The sequence below is a fragment of the Bombina bombina genome, chromosome 11, assembly GCF_027579735.1.
Source record: "Bombina bombina isolate aBomBom1 chromosome 11, aBomBom1.pri, whole genome shotgun sequence".
In the NCBI taxonomy this organism is placed as follows: Eukaryota; Metazoa; Chordata; class Amphibia; order Anura; family Bombinatoridae; genus Bombina; species Bombina bombina.
Window position 1 is genome coordinate 124,048,141 of NC_069509.1, and position 27,102 is coordinate 124,075,242.

Consider the following 27,102-nt stretch of genomic DNA (forward strand, 5'->3'; position numbering starts at 1 on the left):
TAAATTTATCAGGTAAGCATAAAGTTTGTTTGCTTTCTTAAGACACTGTAAGTCCACGGATGATCAATTACTGTTGGGAATCAATAACCAAGCTAGAGGACACAGATGATTAGGGAGGGCTACACAGGTAACCAAAACAGAAGGCACCACTGCTTGCAGAACCTTTCTCCCAAAAGAAGCCTCAGCTGAGGCAAAAATATAAAATTTATAGAATTTAGAAAAAGTGTGCAAAGAAGACCAAGTCGCAGCCTTACAAATCTGTTCTACAGAGGCTTCATTCTTGAAGGACCAAGAAGAAGAAACCGCCCTAGTGATCTGTAATTCTCTCAGGAGGTTGCTGTCCAGCAGTCTCATATGCAGAATAATACTTCTCAACCAGAGAGAAAGAGAAGTGGCAGTAGCTTTCTGATCCTTACGTTTTCCAGAAAAGCAAACAAACAATGCAGAAGAATGACGAAAGTCCTTCGCAGCCTGCAAATAAAATTTAAGAGCCCGCACAACATCTAAGTTGTGCAACAAACGTTCTTTATGAGAAGGAGGATTAGGACAGAAAGAAGGAACAACAATTTCCTGATTAATATTTTTGTCCGAAACAACCTTAGGAAGAAAACCAAACTTGGTACGGAGAACAGCCATATTCTCATGAAATATGAGATAAGGAGGGTCACATTGCAAAGCTGAGAGTTCAGAAACGCTCAGAGCAGAGGAAATAGCAGTAACAAAACCTTCCAAGACAATAACTTAATATCTATGGAATGCATAGGCTCAAACTGAGCCTGTTGTAAAACTCTAAGAACAAGGTTAAGGCTCCAAGGTGGAGCAACAGATTTAAACAAAGGCCTGATTCTGACCAGGGCCTGAAAAAAGGATTGTACATCCTGCACGTCCGCCAGACGCTTGTGCAGCAAAATAGATAGAGCAGAAATCTGACCTTTGAGGGTACTGACAGATAACCCCTTCTCTAGGCCTTCCGGGAGAAAATATAAGATCCTTGGGATCCTGACCTTACTCCAAGAATATCCTTTAGACTCACACCAATAAAGGTATTTACGCCATATCTTATGGTAAATCTTTCTAGTGATAGGCTTACGAGCCTGAACCATGGTCTATATAACCGATTCGGAAAAACCACACTTAGCAAAAATTAAGCGATCAATCTCCAAGTAGTCAGCTTCAGAGAAACGAAATCCGGATTAAGGAAGGGCCCCTGAAGCAGAAGATCCTTTCTCAGCAGTAGTCTCCACGGAGGTATAGACGACATCTCTACTAGATCTTTACACCGGATCCTGTGAGGCCACGCAGTAGCTTTTAGAATCACTGACGCTCTCTCCTGCTTGATCCGAGTGATGAATCGCAGGAGGAGAGCAGACGGGGGAAAGAGATAAGCCAGTCTGAAGTTCCAAGGAACTACCAGAGCATCTATCAGAAAGGTTTGAGGATCCCTCAACCCGTACTTTGGGAGCTTGGTGTTCTGACGAGACGCCATCAGATCCAATTCCGGAAAACCCCATTTGGTTGTTAACCTGGAGAACGCTTCCGGATGGAGTTCCCACACCCCGGGATGCAAAGTCTGTCTGCTCAGAAAATCTGCTTCCCAATTGTCCACTCCTGGGATGTGGATGGCAGATAGACAGCAATTGTGAACCTCCGCCCACTGAACGTTTCGCGCCACCTCCTTCATGACTAAGAAACTCTGAGTTCCTCCCTGGTGGTTGATGAAAGCCACTGAGGTTAATGTTGTCCGCCTGGAACCTGATAAATCGGGCTAGAGCCAGCTGAGACCAAGCCATTGAAGATCGCTTTCAACTTAAGAATGTTTATGGGGAGAGCAGATTCCTCCTGAGACCAAAGTCCCTGCGCCTTCAACGAGTCACCGACTGCTCCCAAACCCAACAGGCTGGCATCCGTGGTCACAATTATCCAAGAGGGTCTCTGAAAACATGTCCCCTGGGACAGATGTTCTTGAGACAGCCACCACGGTAGATAGTCCCTTGCTGATTGATCCAGAACTATCCTCTGAGATAGGTCTGTATAATCCCTGTAACACTGAGTGAGCATGCAAAGCTGTAGAGGTCTCAAATGGAACAGAGCAAAAAGAACCATGTCCATGGAAGCCACCATCAACCTGATTACCTCCATGCATTGGGCCACCGATGGTTGAAACGCCGACGGTAGGGAGAGGCAAGCGGAAAGAATCTTGGCTCTTCTGACCTCCGTCAGAAATATTTTCATAGATAGAGAATATAAAATGGTTCCTAAGAAGATCACTCTTGTAGTCGGAACAAGAGAACTTTTCTCCAAATTGACCTTCCAACCGTGGTAACGAAGAAACGCCAACAAGATCTTTGTATGAGATTCTGCTAGTTGCAAGGATGGCGTCTGAACCAGAATGTCGTCCAGATAAGGTGCCACTGCAATTCCCTGTGACCGAATTACTGCCAATAGAGCTCCCAGGACCTTTGAGAAAATTCTGGGAGCTGTGGTGAGGCCAAATGGAAGCACTACAAATTGAAAGTGTTTGTCTAGATAGGCAAATCTCAGATATTTGTGATGATCCCTGTGAATGGGAACGTGCAGGTACGCATCCTTCAGATCCTTTGTCGCCATGAATTGACCCTCTTGAATCAGAGGAAGAATGGAGCGGATAGTCTCCATCTTGAAGGACGGCACTCTGAGGAATCTGTTTAGTAGTTTTAGATCTAGAATGGGCCTGAAAGTTCCCTCTTTTTTGGTAACCACAAACAGGTTGGAGTAAAACCCGAGAACCTGTTCCGGACTTGGAACTGGAACTACCACTCTCAAGAGGAAAAGATCCTGTACACATTTCAAGAACGCCTCTCTTTTTATTTGGTCTACAGATAATCTTGAGAGGTGGAACCTGACCCTTGGAGGAAAAGTCTTGAATTCTAACTTGTACCTCCGGGAAACTATGTCCACTGCCCATGGATCTGGGACATCTCGTTCCCAAGCTTGCGTAAACAGAGAGTCTGCCCGACATTTGATCCGATCACGGATCGGAGGCAAACCCTTCATGCTGACTTGGATTCAGCTGCGGGTTTCTTGGATTGCTTCCCCTTGTTCCAAGACTGACAGGGCTTCCAAGAAGGCTTGGATTGTTCCTGCTTGGTAGAGGCAGGGGAAGACTTACCTCTGAAGTTACGAAAGGAACGAAAAACAGAATTTATGTTTACCTGATAAATTTCTTTCTCCAACGGTGTGTCCGGTCCACGGCGTCATCCTTACTTGTGGGATATTCTCTTCCCCAACAGGAAATGGCAAAGAGCCCAGCAAAGCTGGTCACATGATCCCTCCTAGGCTCCGCCTACCCCAGTCATTCGACCGACGTTAAGGAGGAATATTAGCATAGGAGAAACCATATGGTACCGTGGTGACTGTAGTTAAAGAAAATAAATTATCAGACCTGATTAAAAAAACCAGGGCGGGCCGTGGACCGGACACACCGTTGGAGAAAGAAATTTATCAGGTAAACATAAATTCTGTTTTCTCCAACATAGGTGTGTCCGGTCCACGGCGTCATCCTTACTTCTGGGAACCAATACCAAAGCTTTAGGACACGGATGAAGGGAGGGAGCAAATCAGGTCACCTAAATGGAAGGCACCACGGCTTGCAAAACCTTTCTCCCAAAAATAGCCTCAGAAGAAGCAAAAGTATCAAACTTGTAAAATTTGGTAAAAGTGTGCAGTGAAGACCAAGTCGCTGCCCTACATATCTGATCAACAGAAGCCTCGTTCTTGAAGGCCCATGTGGAAGCCACAGCCCTAGTGGAATGAGCTGTGATTCTCTCGGGAGGCTGCCGTCCGGCAGTCTCGTAAGCCAATCTGATGATGCTTTTAATCCAAAAAGAGAGAGAGGTAGAAGTTGCTTTTTGACCTCTCCTTTTACCTGAATAAACAACAAACAAGGAAGATGTTTGTCTAAAATCCTTTGTAGCATCTAAATAGAATTTTAGAGCGCGAACAACATCCAAATTGTGCAACAAACGTTCCTTCTTTGAAACTGGTTTCGGACACAGAGAAGGCACGATAATCTCCTGGTTAATGTTTTTGTTAGAAACAACTTTCGGAAGAAAACCAGGTTTAGTACGTAAAACCACCTTATCTGCATGGAACACCAGATAAGGAGGGGAACACTGCAGAGCAGATAATTCTGAAACTCTTCTAGCAGAAGAAATTGCAACTAAAAACAAAACTTTCCAAGATAATAACTTAATATCAACGGAATGTAAGGGTTCAAACGGAACCCCCTGAAGAACTGAAAGAACTAAATTGAGACTCCAAGGAGGAGTCAAAGGTTTGTAAACAGGCTTAATTCTAACCAAAGCCTGAACAAAGGCTTGAACATCTGGCACAGCTGCCAGCTTTTTGTGAAGTAACACCGACAAGGCAGAAATCTGTCCCTTCAGGGAACTTGCCGATAATCCTTTTTCCAATCCTTCTTGAAGGAAGGATAGAATCCTAGGAATCTTAACCTTGTCCCAAGGGAATCCTTTAGATTCACACCAACAGATATATTTTTTCCAAATTTTGTGGTAAATCTTTCTAGTTACAGGCTTTCTGGCCTGAACAAGAGTATCGATAACAGAATCTGAGAAACCTCGCTTCGATAAAATCAAGCGTTCAATCTCCAGGCAGTCAGCTGGAGTGAAACCAGATTCGGATGTTCGAACGGACCCTGAACAAGAAGGTCTCGTCTCAAAGGTAGCTTCCAAGGTGGAGCCGATGACATATTCACCAGATCTGCATACCAAGTCCTGCGTGGCCACGCAGGAGCTATCAAGATCACCGACGCCCTCTCCTGATTGATCCTGGCTACCAGCCTGGGAATGAGAGGAAACGGCGGAAACACATAAGCTAGTTTGAAGGTCCAAGGTGCTACTAGTGCATCCACTAGAGCCGCCTTGGGATCCCTGGATCTGGACCCGTAACAGGGAACTTTGAAGTTCTGACGAGAGGCCATTAGATCCATGTCTGGAATGCCCCACAGCTGAGTGACTAGGGCAAAGATTTCCGGATGGAGTTCCCACTCCCCCGGATGCAATGTCTGACGACTCAGAAAATCCGCTTCCCAATTTTCCACTCCCGGGATGTGGATAGCAGACAGGTGGCAGGAGTGAGACTCCGCCCATAGAAAAATCTTGGTCACTTCCTCCATCGCTAGGGAACTCCTTGTTCCCCCCTGATGGTTGATGTACGCAACAGTCGTCATGTTGTCTGATTGAAACCGTATGAACTTGGTCCTCGCTAGCTGAGGCCAAGCCTTGAGAGCATTGAATATCGCTCTCAGTTCCAGAATATTTATCGGTAGAAGAGATTCTTCCCGAGACCAAAGACCCTGAGCTTTCAGGGATCCCCAGACCGCGCCCCAGCCCGTCAGACTGGCGTCGGTCGTGACAATGACCCACTCTGGTCTGCGGAATGTCATCCCTTGTGACAGGTTGTCCAGGGACAGCCACCAACGGAGTGAGTCTCTGGTCCTCTGATTTACTTGTATCTTTGGAGACAAGTCTGTATAGTCCCCATTCCACTGACTGAGCATGCACAGTTGTAATGGTCTTAGATGAATGCGCGCAAAAGGAACTATGTCCATTGCCGCTACCATCAACCCGATCACTTCCATGCACTGAGCTACGGAAGGAAGAGGAACGGAATGAAGTATCCGACAAGAGTCCAGAAGCTTTGTTATTCTGGCCTCTGTTAGAAAAATCCTCATTTCTGAGGAGTCTATAATTGTTCCCAAGAAGGGAACCCTTGTTGACGGGGATAGAGAACTCTTTTCCACGTTCACTTTCCAGCCGTGAGATCTGAGAAAGGCCAGGACGATGTCCGTGTGAGCCTTTGCTCGAGGGAGGGACGACGCTTGAATCAGAATGTCGTCCAGGTAGGGTACTACTGCAATGCCCCTTGGTCTTAGCACCGCTAGAAGGGACCCTAGTACCTTTGTGAAAATCCTTGGAGCAGTGGCTAATCCGAAAGGAAGCGCCACGAACTGGTAATGTTTGTCCAGGAATGCAAACCTTAGGAACCGATGATGTTCCTTGTGGATAGGAATATGTAGATACGCATCCTTTAAATCCACCGTGGTCATGAATTGACCTTCCTGGATGGAAGGAAGGATAGTTCGAATGGTTTCCATCTTGAACGATGGGACCTTGAGAAATTTGTTTAAGATCTTGAGATCTAGGATTGGTCTGAACGTTCCCTCTTTTTTGGGAACTATGAACAGATTGGAGTAGAACCCCATCCCTTGTTCTCTTAATGGAACAGGATGAATCACTCCCATTTTTAACAGGTCTTCTACACAATGTAAGAACGCCTGTCTTTTTATGTGGTCTGAAGACAACTGAGACCTGTGGAACCTCCCCCTTGGGGGAAGTCCCTTGAATTCCAGAAGATAACCCTGGGAGACTATTTCTAGCGCCCAAGGATCCAGAACATCTCTTGCCCAAGCCTGAGCGAAGAGAGAGAGTCTGCCCCCCACCAGATCCGGTCCCGGATCGGGGGCCAATATTTCATGCTGTCTTGGTAGCAGTGGCAGGTTTCTTGGCCTGCTTTCCCTTGTTCCAGCCTTGCATTGGTCTCCAAGCTGGCTTGGCCTGAGAAGTATTACCCTCTTGCTTAGAGGACGTAGCACCCTGGGCTGGTCCGTTTTTACGAAAGGGACGAAAATTAGGTCTATTTTTTGCCTTGAAAGGCCGATCCTGAGGAAGGGCGTGGCCCTTACCCCCAGTGATATCAGAGATAATCTCTTTCAAGTCAGGACCAAACAGCGTTTTCCCCTTGAAAGGAATGTTTAGTAGCTTGTTCTTGGAAGACGCATCAGCCGACCAAGATTTCAACCAAAGCGCTCTGCGCGCCACAATAGCAAACCCAGAATTCTTAGCCGCTAACTTAGCCAATTGCAAAGAGGCGTCTAGAGTGAAAGAATTAGCCAATTTGAGAGCATTGATTCTGTCCATAATCTCCTCATAAGGAGGAGAGTCACTATCGAGCACCTTAATCAGTTCATCAAACCAGAAATATGCGGCTGTAGTGACAGGGACAATGCATGAAATGGGTTGTAGAAGGTAACCCTGCTGAACAAACATCTTTTTAAGCAAACCTTCTAATTTTTTATCCATAGGATCTTTGAAAGCACAACTATCCTCTATGGGAATAGTGGTGCGTTTGTTTAAAGTAGAAACCGCTCCCTCGACCTTGGGGACTGACTGCCATAAGTCCTTTCTGGGGTCGACCATAGGAAACAATTTTTTAAATATGGGGGGAGGGACGAAAGGAATACCGGGCCTTTCCCATTCTTTATTAACAATGTCCGCCACCCGCTTGGGTATAGGAAAAGCTTCTGGGAGCCCCGGCACCTCTAGGAACTTGTCCATTTTACATAGTTTCTCTGGGATGACCAAATTTTCACAATCATCCAGAGTGGATAATACCTCCTTAAGCAAAATGCGGAGATGTTCCAATTTAAATTTAAATGTAATCACATCAGATTCAGCCTGCTGAGAAATGTTCCCTAAATCAGTAATTTCTCCCTCAGACAAAACCTCCCTGGCCCCCTCAGATTGGGTTAGGGGCCCTTCAGAGATATTAATATCAGCGTCGTCATGCTCTTCAGTAACTAAAACAGAGCAGCCACGCTTACGCTGACAAGGGTTCATTTTGGCTAAAATGTTTTTGACAGAATTATCCATTACAGCCGTTAATTGTTGCATAGTAAGGAGTATTGGCGCGCTAGATGTACTAGGGGCCTCCTGAGTGGGCAAGACTCGTGTAGACGAAGGAGGGAATGATGCAGTACCATGCTTACTCCCCTCACTTGAGGAATCATCTTGGGCATCATTGTCATTATCACATAAATCACATTTATTTAAATGAATAGGAATTCTGGCTTCCCCACATTCAGAACACAGTCTATCTGGTAGTTCAGACATGTTAAACAGGCATAAACTTGATAAGAAAGTACAAAAAACGTTTTAAAATAAAACCGTTACTGTCACTTTAAATTTTAAACTGAACACACTTTATTACTGCAATTGCGAAAAAACATGAAGGAATTGTTCAAAATTCACCAAATTTTCACCACAGTGTCTTAAAGCCTTGAAAATATTGCACACCAATTTTGGAAGCTTTAACCCTTAAAATAACGGAACCGGAGCCGTTTTAAGCTTTAACCCCTTTACAGTCCCTGGTATCTGCTTTGCTGAGACCCAACCAAACCCAAAGGGGAATACGATACCAAATGACGCCTTCAGAAGTCTTTTATAAGTATCAGAGCTCCTCTCACATGCGACTGCATGCCATGCCTCTCAAAAACAAGTGCGCAACACCGGCGCGAAAATGAGACTCTGCCTATGCTTTGGGAAAGCCCCTAAAGAATAAGGTGTCTAAAACAGTGCCTGCCGATATTATTATATCAAAATACCCAGAATAAATGATTCCTCAAGGCTAAATAAGTGTTAATAATCAATCGATTTAGCCCAAAAAAAGTCTACAGTCTAAATAAGCCCTTGTGAAGCCCTTATTTACAATCGTAATAAACATGGCTTACCGGATCCCATAGGGAAAATGACAGCTTCCAGCATTACATCGTCTTGTTAGAATGTGTCATACCTCAAGCAGCAAGGGACTGCAAACTGTTCCCCCAACTGAAGTTAATTGCTCTCAACAGTCCTGTGTGGAACAGCCATGGATTTTAGTTACGGTTGCTAAAATCATTTTCCTCATACAAACAGAATTCTTCATCTCTTTTCTGTTTCTGAGTAAATAGTACGTACCAGCACTATTTGAAAATAACAAACTCTTGATTGAATAATGAAAAACTACAGTTAAACACTAAAAAACTCTAAGCCATCTCCGTGGAGATGTTGCCTGTACAACGGCAAAGAGAATGACTGGGGTAGGCGGAGCCTAGGAGGGATCATGTGACCAGCTTTGCTGGGCTCTTTGCCATTTCCTGTTGGGGAAGAGAATATCCCACAAGTAAGGATGACGCCGTGGACCGGACACACCTATGTTGGAGAAATTAGGCTGACGTCCCTTCAATTTGCTCTTCTTGTCTTGAGGCAGAAAGGATCCTTTACCACCCGTGATATTGCAAATAATTTCTGCCAATGCCGGCCCGAACAAGGTCTTTCCTTTGTAAGGGATTGCCAAAAGCTTAGAAGAAACGCCTGCAGACGAAGATTAAAGCCAGATTTTCTAGCCTCTACACGCTAAAATTGCAAAGCCAGATATTTTGGCCCCCAACTTAACGACCTGCAAAGAAGCAACAGTTATAAAGGAATTGGCTAACGTGAGCCTTTATCCTATCCTGAATTTCCTCCAAAGGAGTTTCAGCTTGTAGGGACTCAGACAAAGCATCAAACCAATAGGCTGCTGCACTGGCTACTGTAGCAGTGCACACCGCCGGTTGCCATTGTAACCACTGATGGGTAAACATCTTCTTTAAAAAGGCCTCCAGCTTTTTATCCATAGGATCCTTGAAAGAGCAACTATCCTCAACAGGAATAGTAGTTCTCTTGGCCAGAGTGGAAATCACCCCTTCCACCTTTGGAACCATCTGAAGGAAACCACTTCAGCATCAGAAGAAGGAATTACACTATCTGAATATGAGATTTCACCCTCAGAGGCTACCAAAGTATTTTCCTATTCCGATCTATGTGAAAGAGAGATCCGGTCAGCCTGAACAGGATCTGATACTTTTCCGATTCTATAATTTTCCTCTTACGTTTCTCCTGCAGCATGGGAATGGCTGCCAGCACCTCAGATACCGCCAAGTAGACCTGGGCCGCAATCTCAGCCTTTAAAAACACTCCATCCGGAGATTGAGAGGAACCACAGGGCACTGCATGTGACGCTACCACAGATTGGGACATTTTAGGAAGAGGCTGTGGCAGTGCCTGGACAGCATCATCCTGAGGGAATGGTGGCTCAAAATCAAATAGTTTGTCTTTATACATAAGAGTTCTATCAATACAACAACTGCAAAAAGGCAAAGCGGGTTCTACTTGGGAATCCAAACAAAGTTTGCACTCTACAGTAGGCCTAGAATCCAAGTTCATCTTGTACCAGAATTTAAGCACAAATTTCCAAGAAAAAAAACCCTTTTTATTTCTATTTATAAAAAAGCGTTACGGTCTCTTTAAGAATTCAATATCTAAAAACGAGTCTATGGATTCAAAATCCCTTAAGGCAATAATCCTGTTAACCTGATTTGAGATCCTGTTAAACAGTGTTTAAATAAATACTATTAACCTCCTAAGTAATCTCTACACCTCGGCGCTAAGCTGAGGTGCCTACCTGCTCCTCCTGACACGGAATGCCAAGTTGAAAATTCCGATCTGCAGAAGAACGGGAGCAACAGAGAGGGGAAGAGCTGAATTAAGCCATGCGACCGATTATCTGAACCAAACGGCGCCAAAAGAAAACCGCGCGCTAACAGGAGGAGACATGCCTCCTTACTGACATCATGCCATGTATGGGGCGAATAAACAGCTTGCCGCTTTATCTTACGTTTCTGAATAAACCTTATGTCACCAAAAGCCCTCAAATGATAGCGACTGAACATATAAGCAGTACGTTTCTGAGCTACCCACATTAATAAATAATAAAGTTCCCTTTATTCCTACCGCCACACAGTACCCTGCATCCTGCCTAAAAAATGAGTGAGGGCAGCAATCTGTCAGGAAAATGCAGTGAGGCCCACCCCACAAGTTCCTAACTGCTTGAAAGCTACCACAGCCCTACTGAAGAGACTAACGTGGAATACAGCTAAATCCAGTTTGACAGGGAAGATCGGAGCAAACTTGCTCAGGCTTCCAAAACAAAAAAAATATTGATAGAAGAAATTCTTACACAGATCACCAAGTAAGGTAAGAAACCTCAAACAGCTAAAGCGAACCCAAGGTTGTTAAAGACAACTGCCCAGGAAAATTAACTCCCTAGAGGGGTAAGGACCAGAAATCAACTCCACACCTATGAAAAGGCGATCTAAAGAAGAACCAAGGTCTACCCTCAGATCCCTGACACAACACCATATGACTTATGGTGCTCCAAAGAAGCCGTAAGCTCCCCACTGTACCATAGTCTAACGGACACAAACGCTAAAACTAGTCAAACATAGGTAGCCTATAAATCCGAAGAAATTCGGATTCGGCAGACAAGGATTAGAAAAAAAACTATATATCCTATCAGAGAAAAAAAAGGCTATCTAGTGAAAACACACAGTCTCCTCTGAACAAGAACTTGCGAGCTCCAGCTTCAAGGCAGCAAAGCTGACCCTAAGCCAACATGGGAGACCATCCCACAGAGAAGGCCGGAAAATATCAACTACTCTCATCCAGGAAAAATCCAGACCTTAGAAGAACATCCAACACCAGAAGCCTAAGAAACCAGTGGAAGGATGAAAAACTGTGAACCCCCATCAAAGGCAGGAACCAGGATAGAAGCTATCACAGCAGGATCCAAACTCCAAGCTCTCAGTAACTAGGCAGGGTAGATATTCCCTGGGCCACATGGACTTGCAGCAACTGGAAGTACACAGTCAAGACTCAACAGAGCAGCCAGATCCCGGACCCCCACTCCGAGGTAACGGACCCAGTCCAAATGGATTGGTAACGTCCGAATACAAAATTCTCTGAACTACACCTCAGAGAAAAAAGGAGGGGCCGAAGGGAACAAGCCCATGGGAGAACAACTCTGACCATTATTTAATCTTGCCTGCTACCACTAGGACAAGGCAGAATACTACGTGCTCGGGTTCCAGAACCCCTACACAACTCTCTTCCAAAGAAGGACCACTCCCAACCAAGGGAGATAGGACACTGAACTACAGCGTCCCAGTACCAGAATCCAGTCCCAAGACCTATTGCACGCAAGGAAGGGAAGATCCCCTCGCAAAACGAGAAGGACCTCTGGGGCTTCATGGATACTGATTCCAAAAACCTCCTCGAAGGAGGGCAATGAAAAGGAACCGCTTCCCCAGTCATAGGCATGGAGAAGAAATGAGAGAAACGGTAAAAATACAATTGATAGCCATACCAACAGCTCAGAGCCATACCAACAGCTCAGTATAAACAAACAACCACGAGCCCACATCAAGGTGTAATAGCTGCCCCTGATAACAACTGTAAGATCCCACCTGAGAGACAGCAAAACTAACCCTTAGACAGTTATCAAATTTCCCCTGAATGGACATGCAAATGTTCCAAAACCAAAAGGTTTGAAACCGAACCAGATCCGGACTTCGAATCTCAGACAAGAGACATGGCCATAAGCCAGACCCCCAGAATCCGAGACCGGTCGATGCTCTAACCCCATGTGGAACCCTGAAGTCACCTCATATGGAGGAGTGCACCCTAGGCAGTGCATCCCACATCCCAATGTCCCTGGACATTGGACGCTTAAATAGATTCAGACCAAAGAGCCTGGAGAGAGATCTTGACAGGCCGAAGAAGAGGGCAACCAGCACCCGGAGGTGCATTTGATTCCAGGACCCTCGGCTTGCAACCCCAGAGAGCTAGATCTCTTAGAGAGTCAAATGGGTAACACCCCCCTCTAAAAACACAGGTTTACAAGGTACAGGCTCCAAACAAGCCCTTAGGAGGAGAAGACGATAAAATCTCCAAAGACCCTTATAGGATCAGTCTCCCGGAAAATCCTGTACCACACAGAAAAAACGGTGGGAGCCTCAAAACTCCTGGCAGACAGTCGGCCAGGGGAAAATGCCGGGGAACAGCAAAAGGACTAACGCCAACCCCTGCGCTCCCAATATTAGAGCGTACAACATAATAAAAAAGGAAGTAATAAGGACTTCCAGACACAGATGACCCGACCCCCCCCAAGAAGGAAAAAAGTAGCCCCAGCAACCTACGAGAGTTACTTGTGACTAGGTCACAAAAAACAGAGATCCAGAAGATACCAAAAGAGAAAACAAAAATCCCCATCCATCTGGTACCCCCGACGCCCAGAGGTCCTCCAAACCCAATGGGAATGGATAAACTTAGCTTCCAAAGCCAAAAGGACTTCTCACGATGAGCCTCAGCAGGCTCTGAGTCAGGAATCCCCTCAACAGTAGGAACGGGAGGCGGGCCGATGGGGGGGGGGGAGAGGGGGGCTAAGGGAAGACGATTCAGTCGAAGAGCCAGGTCTTGAGGTCCTTACTGAAGTTTGTAAGGGAGGTGGATTGTCTGAGGTGCAGCGGGAGGGAGTTCCATGACCTTGCTGCCATATAGGAGAAGAATTTTCCTCCAGCTGTTTTTTTCTTGATGTGGGGGATGACTGCGAGTGCTTGGTCGACAGAGCGGAGTTGTCTGGAGGGGGTGTAGAAATTGACACGGTGGTTGATGTATTCAGGACCGATGTTGTGGAGGACCTTGAATACATGGGTTAGGAGCTTGAAGGTGATTCTCTTGTTGACGGGGAGCCAGTGTAGGTTCCTTAGGTGTTCGGTGATGTGGTTTTGGCGAGGGATGTCAAGGATGAGTCTGGCCGAGGTTAGTCTCTTGGGCGGTAATAGTGCGGTTTGCTTAATTTACAGCATGTTTAAATGATACTGTGCCTGTCAGTATTCAATATAAGGTTGATTGAATATACCTTGATAGTTTGTTGCAAGTAAACCAGGATATCTGACTATTCACTGTTACCAACCACTAGCTTTAACATTGTTGTATAATAGATCCAATTAATCTATGTTGGATTAATAGCTGTTTCCATATATATGTTTATATCCCTAGTGGTGTGTGTGTAACATGCTTTGTATACAGAAAGTATTATATCAGTCCTGTTTGTATCGAAGGTTACATGATTCTGGCAGGATAATACTGGAAAAAATGTCTTGGGTTTATACCATATTACACATATGTATGGTTGGTACCTATAAAAGCCAATTTAGTTCCCAGTATTTCCTAAGTATTACTTAAATTAACGCTTGGTACTTTGAACCAGCATTCATTAGACACTATGTATAGTATTCTATGCTTGACCGTATCATGCACTGTCTTCTATATTGAGAGCCACTGTTCACTTGTATTAATATTGATGCGTGATTTAATAATAAACTTGCATTTAGTTTGTTACTTAAATAGTGTACATATTGGCAACAGAATATTAAAGGAGGCTGATGTCAGCACTGTCAAGGAGTTTGTAATTTGACAGTCTGTGTCTGATGATATAAATCAGTAAGTCACTCCAATACTTGATATGTTTCTATCCACCATACATTAAGTGTCTTTCTCCTCCTATGCATTAAAAGGGCGCTGTTAGTACTCTGTAAAGACAGCTTTGATTAAGTGCTCTGTAAACACAGCATTTATCAATCCTCCTAAGATTTACGTGTAGCGGTTTATATACCTAATGTGATCACATAAGTAATGTAACTAATCCTTGATAACATGCAACAAATGTTGCCAACTTATACTTGTAATTTTGTTGTATTAATAATTTTAGGATCTTATACGACTGCTCTTGCAATATTAAGTAAGGTAGCGTGACATGCTGGGGTTTTCCCAACTGCTGCTAATATGGCAATATCATAGGCATAGTTCGTCTGGATTAAATTAAACAGCATAACGTTAATAATAATTATTAAGAATGAGCATCGGCGTTTACAATGGCTTTTAAAAGAACAAACACAGGAGTTCCCAAATGACTCCTCACCAAGTCCCTAACATGTTTTGACGTGTTAATGGCTTTCTCAAAATGGTACGCATGCGGCGCAATCTTGGTCTTTTTAAATAACATCTGAACCCTGGCCCAATCTCCTGGGTGACGTCATCAACCAAGTTTGCTTGGAGTGGGAGTATATTATTTCTCACCGACAATTTTGAGATCTCAAATTAAATGTGTTAACGATCTCATTATGTTTTGTTACTCATTTATTTGGTCATTGATTTAACTTATGGAGGGAGGGGAGGGAAAAAAGCACACAGAAAAAATACATATGTTAAGTACCCGAAAAGCTTATATGTATATGCGGAATTAAATTGTGATATGATATTTAGTAATATCACATCATACTTAGGACACTTGTAAGGATGGATGGGAGAGACAGAGATTGTTATCTGCTCTTAAGAGCAAACGTGTGATAACCCTAGGATTAATATTAATAATAATAAAAAAATGTTCAGTCATAAGATCCACTATATCTAATATTAGTGTAATTCTGAAAATAAAGTAGGGAATGTGAACGTGATTAAAGAAGAGGGAAAAAAAGAAACAAAAAAGATTATAGAACCTAGTTAATGCAGTAAAAGAATGGGGTTGTGGAAATAAAGTTAGATATAATAATCAAGTATCAAATAATAATGTGTATGCGTGAAAAACATAGTTTATGTAAGAACTTACCTGATAAATTAATTTCTTTCATAATGGCAAGAGTCCATGTGCTAGTGACATATGGGATATACATTCCTACCATGAGGGGTAAAGTTTCCCAAACCTCAAAATGCCTATAAATACACCTCCCACCACACACATACTTCAGTTTAACGTATAGCCAAGTAGTGAGGTGAAAAAAGGAGTTAAAAAAGCATAAAAATAAAAAAAGGAACTGGAAAATAATATTTGTGCTTTTATACAAAAAATATAACCACCAAAAATAGGGTGGGCCTCATGGACTCTTGCCATAATGAAAGAAATTAATTTATCAGGTAAGTTATTACATAAATTATGTTTTCTTTCATGTAAATGGCAAGAGACCATGAGCTAGTGACGTATGGGATAAAATACCCAAGATGAGGAAGTCCACAGAAGAGTCACTAGAAAGGGAGGGATAAAATAAAAACAGCTATTTCTGCTGGGAAATTAAATCCAAAAAAGAAGTTCTTCTTATTAACAGAAGAATCAAACCGAGACAGCTGCCTGAAGAACTTTTCTACCAAAGACTGCTTCAGAAGAAGCAAATACATCAAAATGGTAAAATTTAGTAAAATTTATGCAAAGAAGACCAAGTTGCTGCTTTGCAAATCTGATTAACTGAAGCTTCATTCTTAAAAGCCCAAGAAGTGGCGACTGATCTAGTAGAATGAGCTGTAATTCTCTGAGGCGGAGACTGTCCCGCCTCCAAAAAAGCCTTGTGAATCAAAATCTTTAACCAAGATGCCAAAGAAATGGCAGAGGCTTTCTAAACTTTCCTAGAACCAGAAAAGACAACAAATAGACTAGAAGTCTTCCTGAAATCTTTAGTAGCCTCAACATAGTATTTCAAAGCCCTTATAACATCCAAAGAGTGTAACGATTTTTCAAGTGAATTCTTAGGATTCGGACACAAGGAAGGAACAACAATTTCCCTACTAATGTTGTTAGCATTCACAATCTTAGAAAGAAATTTAAACAAAGTCCGCAAAACAGCTTTATCCTGATGGAAAATCAGAAAAGGAGACTCACAAGAGAGAGTAGACAATTCAGAAACCCTTCTAGCAGAAGAGATAGCCAAAAGGAACAATACTTTCCAAGAAAGTAATTTAATATCCAAAGAACGCATAGGCTCAAAAGGAGGAGTCTGCAAAACCTTCAAAACCAAATTAAGACTCCATGAAGGAGAAAAAGGCTTAACAGGCTTGATATGGACTAAAGCCTGAACAAAACAGTGAATATCAGGAAGTTAAGCAAACTTTCTATGAAATAAGGCAGAAAGAGCAGAGATTTGTCCCTTCAAAGTACTTGCAGACAAACTTTTATCCAAACCGTCCTGAAGAAACTGTAAAATTCTAGGAATTCTAAAAGAATGCCAAGAGAATTTACGAGAACACCATGAAATAAATAAATAAATCTTCCTTGAAACAGACTTACGAGCCTGCAACATAGTATTGATCACTGAGTCAGAGAACCCTCTATGACTAAGCACTAAACGTTCAATTTCCATACCTTCAAATTTAGAGATTTAAAAAACCTGATAGAAAAACGGCCCTTGAGACAGAAGGTCTGGCCTTATAAGGAAGTGACCAAGGTTGGCAACTGGACATCCGGACAAGATCCACATACCAAAACCTGTGAGGCCATGCTGGTGCTTTCAGAAACACATGCGATTGTTCCATTATGATCTTGGAAAAATATAAGTAAGTTGGTAAGACCAAGAAACTGCTATCGCATCCACCATCTCCGCCTGAGAATCTCTGGACCTGGAAAGGTATCTGGGAAGTTTCCTGTTTAGATGGGAAGCCATCAGATCTATTTCTGGAAGACCCTAGATCTTTACAATCTGAAAAAACACATCTGGATGGAGAGACCACTACCCCGGATGCAAAGTCTGGCAGCTGAGATAATCCGCTTCCCAATTGTCTACACCTGGGATATGAATCGCAGAAATTAGACAAGAGTTGGATTCCGCCCAAGAAAGTATCCGTAATACTTCTTTCATTGCTAAAGGACTGCGAGTCCCTCTCTGATGATCGACATATGCCACAGTTGTGATAGTGTCTTTCTGAAAGCGAATATAAAGTTCTCTATTTAATAGAGGCCAAGCCTGAAGAGCCCTGAAAATAGCACAGAGTTCTAAGATAATGATTGGTAACCTCACCTCTAGAGGATTCCAAACCCCTTGTGCTGTCAGAGACCCCTACAGACAGCTACCCAACCTGAAAGACTTGCATCTGTTGAGACTACAGTCCAGGAAGGACAATCAAAAGGGGCCCCTTGAATAATACGATGATGGTCTAACCACCAAGTCAGAGAGAGTAGAATGCTGGGATTTATGAATATCAATTGTGATATCCGAGTATAATCCCTGCACCATTGATTCAACATGCAAAACTGCAGAGGTCTCATATGAAAACAAGCAAATGGGATTGCGTCCGATGCTGCAGTCATGAGACCTAAAACTTCCATGCACATGGCCACTGAAGGGAATGAGCGAGACTGAAGGTTTCAACATGCTGAAACCAATTTTATTAGTCTCGTCTGTTAAAGACAGGGTCATGGACACAATCTATCTGGAAACCTAAAAAGATGACCCTTGTCTGAGGAATCAAAAAACTTTTTTGTAAACTGATCCTCCAACAAAGTCTTTGAAGAAACCACACAAGTTGTTTCGTATGAGATTCTGATAAATGAAAAGATTGAGCTAGTACCAAGATATTGTCCAAATAAGGAAACACTGCAATACTCTGCTCTCTGATTACAGATAGAAGGGCACAGAGAACCTTTGGAAGAAATCATTGGAGCTGTCGTTATGCCAAATGGAAAAGCGACAAATTGGTAATGCTTGTCTAGAAAAGAGAATCTCAGAAACCGATAGTGATCTGGATGAATCGAAATGGGAAGATAAAGCGTCCTGTAAGTCTATTGTGGACATGTAATGACCTTGCTGAACAAAAGGCAGAATAGTCCTTCTAGTCACCATCTTGAAAATTGGGACCCTTACAAAACGATTCAAAAACTTCAGATCCAGAACTTGTCTGAATAACTTTTCTTTCTTTGGGACAATGAATATAATTTGAATAAAAACCCAGACCCTGTTCCTGTAGCTGAACTGGTGTAATCACCCCTGAAACACATTTCAGAAAAGCCTGAGTTTTCACAAGATTTGTTGGAACATGAGAGAGAAAAAAATCTTCTTACAGGAGGTCATCTTCTGAAACATATTCGATACCCTTTAGAAACAATGCTCTGAATCCACTGATTCTGAACAGAATCTGCCCAAATGTTTTAAAATAATTTCAATCTGCCCCCCACCAGTTGAAATGGATTGAGGGCCGCACCATTCATGTAGTCTTGGGGGCTGGCTTTGGCTTCTTATAAGGCTTGGATTTATTACAACTTGAAGATGGCTTCCAATTGGAGCCAGAGTACTTAGGAGAAGGTTTAGATTTACTCTTAGACTTTTTATCTTGGGGCAAAAAAAACTCCCTTCCCCCAGTGATAGTGGAAATAATAGAGTCCAACTGAGAATCAAATAGATTATTACCTGGAAAGATAGATATTAATCTAGATTTAGATACCATGTCAGCATTCCATGATTTAAGCCATAAAGCTCTTCTAGCCAGAATAGCTAAAGAAATAGATTTAACATTAATCTTGATGATATCAAAAATAGCATCTCAGATAAAATGATTAGCATGTTTAAGCAAACAAACAAAGCTAGACAAATCAGGATCTGTTTCCTGACGTGCTAAGCTACCCAACCAAAAAGTTGATGCAGCCGCAACATCAGCCATAGAAATGGCAGGCCTGAGAATATAGCCAGAATGTAAATAAGCTTTCCTTAGATAAGATACAATCTTCCTATCTCAAGGATCCTCAAGAAGTACTATCTTCCATAGGAATAGTAGTAAGTTTGGCAAGAGTAAAAATAGCCCCATCAACCTTAGGGACTTTCCCCCAAAACTCCAAATTAGCCACTGGTAAAGGATATAACATCTTAAACCTAGAAGAAGGGTTAAAAGAAGCACCAGACAATGGCAATGCGCCATATCTGACACCAGGATGGCCATACACTGTGTAACAGTGTATGAACTTTTCTATAAACTTCTCACCCGATGGCACTTGGTGCCAACTAAACTACAGAAATTCTACCCTACAACATCGGGACTGTGTTGGAGGGGATGCGGAGGGAGCGGCAACCCCACGCATGTGTGGTAGGATTGCCCCCAACTCGAGAACTACTGGGCTAAGACAAGGCATCTGTGTTCCAAACTGGGTCTCCCTAGTGTCACACTCCCTTCCATGGGTATACTCCATATAGATATCCCTCCAATTCCCTCTCATAGCAAATGTTTGCTGATCTGCATCCTTCTATCAGCCAAGCTACTTATAGCTAGAAATTGGAAAAAAACCCATCCCCCTAGATGGAGAGGTGTGCTGGAGACGGTTGAATACTTTAAGTCCATGGAAAGCGGTGTATATCTGGCCAATAGACAAATGGGCACTTATACCCAGATCTGGGAACCTGGGAGACTCTTATGACCCCTAGAACCCGTACCACCCTAAATGACTTACTCCCTCCCTGACCTGAGAGGATCAAGATGGACAACGATTGCCACAATTAGTCAGTGAGCCGTAACTTCTTCTCTACTAGCTCCCCCTACCCTTTGGATAACACTCTCAGTGATACCATTGTGTAATAACCCCCCCCTCGCCCCCTCCAAACCTAACATATACTAGCATTTACACAAGGACCTGACACTGACCCCCTCAACTTTTCGGCTTCAGTAATAACCTTTGCAGGTTGATTACTGACAACATTTTCCCTCACTTATGACAGCTCTGTTAAGTCTAGGGATGACCCATTTGGGTCATTTGATTCTATTCCCCTACCCTCCTTCCCCCCAACTCGTTCTGTTAGGAAACTTACTTTGTTGCTATGATTGAATATGTTTATATAGCCTTTAACCCTTTGTTGAAAAATGATTTCACTCTCATCCACTCCCGGCCATACTGTGTAACCCTTAGGCCGGGTCTGGAGTTATGTACTGTATTTTGTATAATTCTCATAAAATAAAATAAAAAAATCAGCAGGCTTAGACCATTCCTTAGCAATCACATCAGAAACCGCATTACAGAAGGTTTAAAAACAGAATTTAAACGCTTACTGGCTTTGTTATCAAGAGGATCAGACTCCTCAATACCCAAAGTAACCAATACTTCTTTCAACAAAGAAGACCAAATATATTCAATCTTAAAAAGATAAGAAGATTGATCAATTTCAATGTCTGAAGTAGGATCTTCTGAAGCAGAGAGATCCTCTTCAGAGGAAGATATTTAAGTATGTTGTCGGTCATCACAAATTTCATCAGTTTTATGAGAAGTTTTAAAAGATCTTTTACGTTTATTAGAAGGTGGAATAGCAGACATAGCCTTCTGTATTGCATCAGCAATATAATGTTTCATATCAACAGGGATATCAAGTACTAGTAAAAACATTTTGGCATGCAAAAGCTTATCATGACAACTGTTACATAATATAGCCGGAGATATAATCTCAGCTTGCTTACAACAGATACAGTTAGCTTTGGTAGAACTGTGTTCAGGCAGCATGGTTCCTACAGTAGCTTCTGAGACAGGATTAGACTGAGACATCTTGCAAAATGTAAAAGAAAAAATAACATTGAAATAAAATATCCAATTCCCTCATATAGCAGTTTCAGGAATGGGAAAAAATGCATATGCTAAATAAGCAAAAAGCAAACAGCATAGCACTATAGAATATAAAGATAGCAGGGAGCATAAAGGAAGTGGGGTAATATATATATAAAAAATATTTGGCGGCAAGTATGACGCACAACGCAAAGTGAACATTTTTTGGCGCCAAACATTCCGAAATCACACAACTCGTGTGATTTCCGAATGTTTGGCGCCAAAAATACATAAGAGGAGAAAGACACCTAATGTATGGTGGATAGAAACATATTAAGTATTGGAGTGACTTACTGAATTATAATATCGGACATAGACTGTCAAATTACAAACTCCTTGACAGTGTTGACATCAGCTTCCTTTAATATTCTGTTGCCAATATGTACACTATCTAAGTAACTAACTAAATGCAAGTTTATTAATAAATCAGGCATCAATATTAATACAAGTGGACAGTGGCTCTCAATATAGAAGACAGTGCATGATACGGTCAAGCACAGAATACTACACATAGTGTCTAATAAATGCTGGTTCATACCAAGTGTTAATTTAAGTAATACTTAGGAAATACTGGGAACTAAATTGGCTTTTATAGGTACCAACCATACATATGTGTAATATGGTATAAACCCAAGACATATTTTCCAGTATTATCCTGCCAGAATCATGTAACCTTCTATACTAACAGGACTGATATAATAATACTTTCTGTGTACAAAGAATGTTACACGCACACCACTAGGGATATAAACATATATATGGAAACAGCTATTAATCAAAAAGGCAAGCAGGGATGATCCAGGAAGCTATAGACCAGTTAGTCTGACATCAATAGTGGGGAAGATATTTGAAGGCATTATAAGGGATTATATTGATGAGCATATTCGTGTAAACAAGATTATGAGTTCTAATCAGCATGGCTTTAGGAGAAATAGATCATGTCAAACTAATCTAATTAGATTCTACAAGGAAGTAAGTAAAAATATAGATAAAGGGGAATCAGTTGATGTGATATACTTCAATTTTGCAAAGGCATTTGATACAGTGCCACATGAGAGATTAAATAGCGACATCTCTATTTTTGCAGATGATACTAAGTAAGGTCATTAGGTCAGAGGAGGGCGAACTCTCATTACAAAGGGATTTGCAAAAATTAGAACTATTGGCAAGTAAATGGAAAATGAGATTTAATACGAAAAAAATGCAAGGTTCTACATTTTGGAAGTAAAAATAAGCAGGCAAGGTATTTTTTAAATGGGACAAGACTTAACTAAACACAGGGGGAAAGGGATTTGGGAGTAGTAATTGATAACAAGCTAAAGATGGGTGCACAATGCAAGGCAGCGGCTTCAAAGGCTAATAAGATACTAGCATGTATTAAAAGAGACATTGATTCAAGGGAGGAAAGCATAATTCTGTCACTATATAACGCTATGGTAAGACCTCACCTTGAGTTTGGAGTGCAGTTCTGGGGACCGATCGCTAAAAAAGATATTGCAGAACTAGAAAAAGTTCAGAGAAGGGCCACAAAGCTAATAAGGGGATTGGAGAAATTAACCTATGAGGAGAGGCTAGCCAAACTGGGTCTGTTTTCTTTAGAAAAAAGGCGCTTGAGAGGTGACAAGATTACTTTATATAAATATATTCAAGGCACATATACAGAGATGGCAGAAGCTCTGTTTATTCCAAGAAAATTGTTTATGACAAGAGGTCATAATTTAAGGTTGGAGGAAAGGAGATTTAATCTCCTGCAACGGAAACGTTTTTTCACTGTAAGAGCAATAAAATTGTGGAACTCATTACCAAAGGAGGTAGTGAATGCCAATAACATAGATACATTTAAGAATAGTCTGGATACATTTCTGTATATAAACAAAATTCATGGATATGATTGCTAGTATTAAATGGGTCACCTTTTAGTGGGGTTATTTAAGCTTAACTGGAGCTTTTTTGTAAGTATTTTAGATTTGTATAGGTTGTACTCGATGGACTTCAGTCTTTTTTCAACCTTATCTACTATGTACTATGTATAGATTAATTGGATCTATTATACACCAATGTTAAAGCTAGTGGTTGGTAACAGTGAATAGTCACATATCCTGGTTTACTTGCAATAAACTATCAAGGTATATTCAATCAACCTTATATTGAATACTGACAGGCACAGTATCATTTAAACATGCTGTAAATTAATCAAACAGCACTATTACCGCCCAAGAGACTACAGTTCAGATGCAGATTCAGTAATATTATCTCCCCTGCAGCTTTCAGGCATCTTGACTTAGCAATTCACAAGTTACCTTGGTATAAAAGTGTACACTAACAGCAATTACTTTAACTGTATAACGGATGCATCTCAATGTGTGGGTTTTAATCTTTTCCAATTTTTATGTTTATATCAACCACAATAAATGCTAAGTTTTAATCATTTTTGGTAACCAATTCCCTCGTTTTTGGAGGATAAATACTAACACACACATAATACAATAAGTATTAATTGACTCTGGAGTGCTACAAGTGTATTCTTTTTTTAGGGTTTTTTCCTATTGTTCAATTAAAATAGCCCCAATCCTTGCTTGCAGGGGAAAGTTTACATTAACACTAAGTTTATTCTTTTTTTTAGGGTTTTCCCCTATTGTTCAGTTAAAATAGCCCCAATCCTTGCTTGCAGGGAAAAGTACCCATTAAAGGATTAAAATCTTCAGACACCTTCTTCGCCATCCTCCCGTGATCAAGGCAAAGAGAATGACTGGAGGTTATGGGTAAGGAAGTGACACTTAACAGCTCTGCTGGGGTGCTCTTTGCCTCCTCCTGCTGGCCAGGATGTGAATATCCCACTAGTAATTGGAATGAATTGTGGACTTTCCATGCCATAGGAAATAAATTATTCAATGCTTAGATTTATAGCTAAATTCATTTATTTATTTTTAAATTGAAGCGATGATTTTGGATTTATAAAATCAGCTGTGACCTTTAGATCTAGGTATAATCTAAGTATGGGTGGAAAGCCAACTTTTTGTGTAGTATACAAAAGTCTTGCCTGTGTAGTCATAAATATCTATATATAAGGATGGGAATTTCCTCTATTCCACTAGTCCCAAACTAATATGAAATGGCTGAGGATGAGAAAAATTAAATGTTATCCAATATTTTTAATAGAGTGGACTCCCCCCCCCAACTAGCAAGCTGTAGCAATATTTTTCTGTAGGATTTTAAGCATAGACATGCTAATGTGTGGGTAAATTATAGGGTAGTAATAGCTATTCTGTTCTATTCAGTTTTTGTATGTCTGTCAATGCACTGGTAAAAAGATGTTTAGTACTAAGCTTTATTAAGCCGCAGAGCTGCAGAGTTTTTAGAAAAGCTAGCTGCTTGTCTCAATGCAAAGCTGTCTTCAGGTAAAAGCCAGCTGCATGTGCATGGGAATTCTAGTGGTAGCAGACTGATACCCATCAGTATGGAGATGACTGAATGAAACAAACATGAACCTTTTTTTTTTTTTTTTTTAAAAAACAGATTTTTAAAGATGGAATTTCCCAAACAAGTACCTGGCTCTCTGATACATCCAACATGATAAAAATAAATCAATACCTGCTTTACTTGCTGCCATGAATCTTCCCATCTCTTAATTTTCCTCTTGGCTTCATCAAGTTCTTTTCTAACACGAGATAACTCACAGGAACTAGAACTGGTATTAGTTAAGGAAGTAGTGCCACTGCTAAAAACAGGAGAAGGGCTGGGGGAGTAGTTTCCACTGACAAAATCCCAAATACTGCCAGTCACGCCATTTAAACCTGTGAGACATAATATTTTTAAATTTTACTAAAGCAACTTTACACCCAAAATTTCTTATTTCATGATTCAGATAGAGCAAATAATTTTAAACAACTTTCCAATTTACTTCTATTATCAATTGTGCTTCATTCTCTTGGTATCCTTTATTAAAGGAGCAGCAATGCACTACTGGGAACTAGCTGAACACATCGGTAAACCAATGACAAGAGGTATATATGTGCAGCCACCAATCAGCAGCTAGCTCCCAGCTCCTGAGCCTATCTGGATAAGCGTATCAACAAAGGATACCAAAGAACAAAGCAAATTAGATAACAGAAGTAAAGTGGAAAGTTTTTAAAACTGTACACTCTTACTGAATCTTGAAAGAAAAAAAAAAAATATCTTTTATGTCCCTTTAATTATTATGAATTAGGTATTGCATAACATTAGGTATTGTGGCCACAAAAAACAAAATCAAAGTAAATTGGTTTAGTGATTAGCTGTTTTTCAAGCTCTATCGAAATAGTGTTATGAGGAACTATAACCACAGCTACAGTCTAAACTGTAGAATGAATTGGCATTGAGACAAATGACCCAACCAAATATTTTGTTTAAAAGATGCAAAGTATCACTTTTATATATAAGCTAATAAGAACAGAGAATAAAAACATAATTTATATCTTACCTGATAAATTAATTTCTTTCATGGTGGAGAGAGTCCATGACCTGTTACAAATGGGATATACATTCCTACCAGGAGAAGGCAAAGTTTGCCAAACTCCAAAAGCCTATACAACTCCTCCCACCTCACTCATACCTTAGTTTGATGTATAGCCAAGTGGTGAGCTGTTTAGAAGGAGTAAAAGCCAAAATTAGGAGCAGGAAAAAAGTGCTTAAACCAAAATTAACCTCAAACAGGTGGGGGCTCATGGACTCTCGCAACCATGAAAGAAATTAATTCATCAGGTAAGATATAAATTATGTCTTCTTTCATATAGGTGGCGAGGGCCCACAACCTGTCATGTATGGGATATAATACAAAAGAGGTGGACGTAACAAGAAAGGGAGGGATTAAAATAAAAAAAAAGTTTATTTCGCTGAGAAATTAAATCCATAACCCAAAAAAACAAAATGTATGCTTACCATGATATAGTGAGTCCACGGCTTGAGTAATTACTGTTGGGAATATCACTACTGGCCAGCAGGAGGAGGTAAAAAGCACCACAGTTAAACTGTTAAGTATCACTCCCTTACCCACAACCCCCATTCATTTGTGCGAAGGGAAATGGAGAAAAAGGAGTAACACAACATGTAGAGGTGCCTGAGGTTATAGTCAAAAGAACAACTGTCTTAAAATAAAGGGTGGGGCCGTGGACTCACCATATCCAGAAATAAATAAATTTATCAAGTAAGCACAAATTTTGTTTTTCTTTCCTAAGATATGGTGAGTCCACGGCTTGAGTAATTACTGTTGGGAACCAATACCCAAGCTACAGGACATGGATGAATAGGGAGGGAGAAGACAGGCAGTCCTAAACAGAAGGCACCACCGCTTGAAGAACTTTTCTCCCAAAAGAAGCCTCAGCCGAGGCAAAAGTATCATATTTGGAAAATTTGGAAAAAGTATGTAGAGAAGACCAAATTGCAGCCTTGCAAATTTGTTCTACAGAAGCTCCATTTTTGAAAGTCCAAGAAGAGGAAACAGCTCATGTGGAATGAGCCGTAAATCTCTCAGGAGGCTGCTGTCCAGCATTCTCATAAGCCAAACAAATTATACTTTGTAACGAAAAAGAAAGAGTAGTAGCAGTAGCTTTCTGACCTTTACGTTTCCCAGAGAAACAGACAAAAAGGGCAGAAAATCCTTAGTCGCCTGTAGGCAGTGGCGGCTTGTAGGTTATTCAAATGGGGGTTCACGGACCAGTTATGTAAAATAGTTATATATATATATACATATATACATACACACACACACTGTATATTTAATATATATATATATATATATATATTCGAGAAAATTACGGAGGGGACGCAATTGCCAGCAGAGCTTTACTTAGTAAATAACTATTGGGCACATTGGCCACTATATATGTGAAAAACACACGGTGGTGCAGACCCTTAACAATTACATGTCATGAGGAAGAAAGAAGAAGTTTCCAGAAATGAAATCCTGGTAATAAAAGACAGGGAATTCAGCACTCTTTTTGGAAAAAAAGCTCACAAGTCAACTTTACCAATGTTAAT

At 41.3% G+C, this 27,102-nt stretch overlaps 1 protein-coding gene across 6 annotated transcripts in view; it reads right to left on the bottom strand.

The window, feature by feature from the left end:
• Positions 1 to 27,102, bottom strand: part of UNKL (unk like zinc finger) — a 574,440-nt gene that overhangs the window by 39,993 nt on the left and 507,345 nt on the right. For all 6 annotated transcript variants that reach the window (XM_053694592.1, XM_053694591.1, XM_053694590.1 and 3 more), the window contains one exon: positions 24,679 to 24,881. In XM_053694592.1, the coding sequence (XP_053550567.1) occupies positions 24,679 to 24,881 (203 nt within the window). The remainder of the gene's footprint in view (positions 1 to 24,678; positions 24,882 to 27,102) is intronic.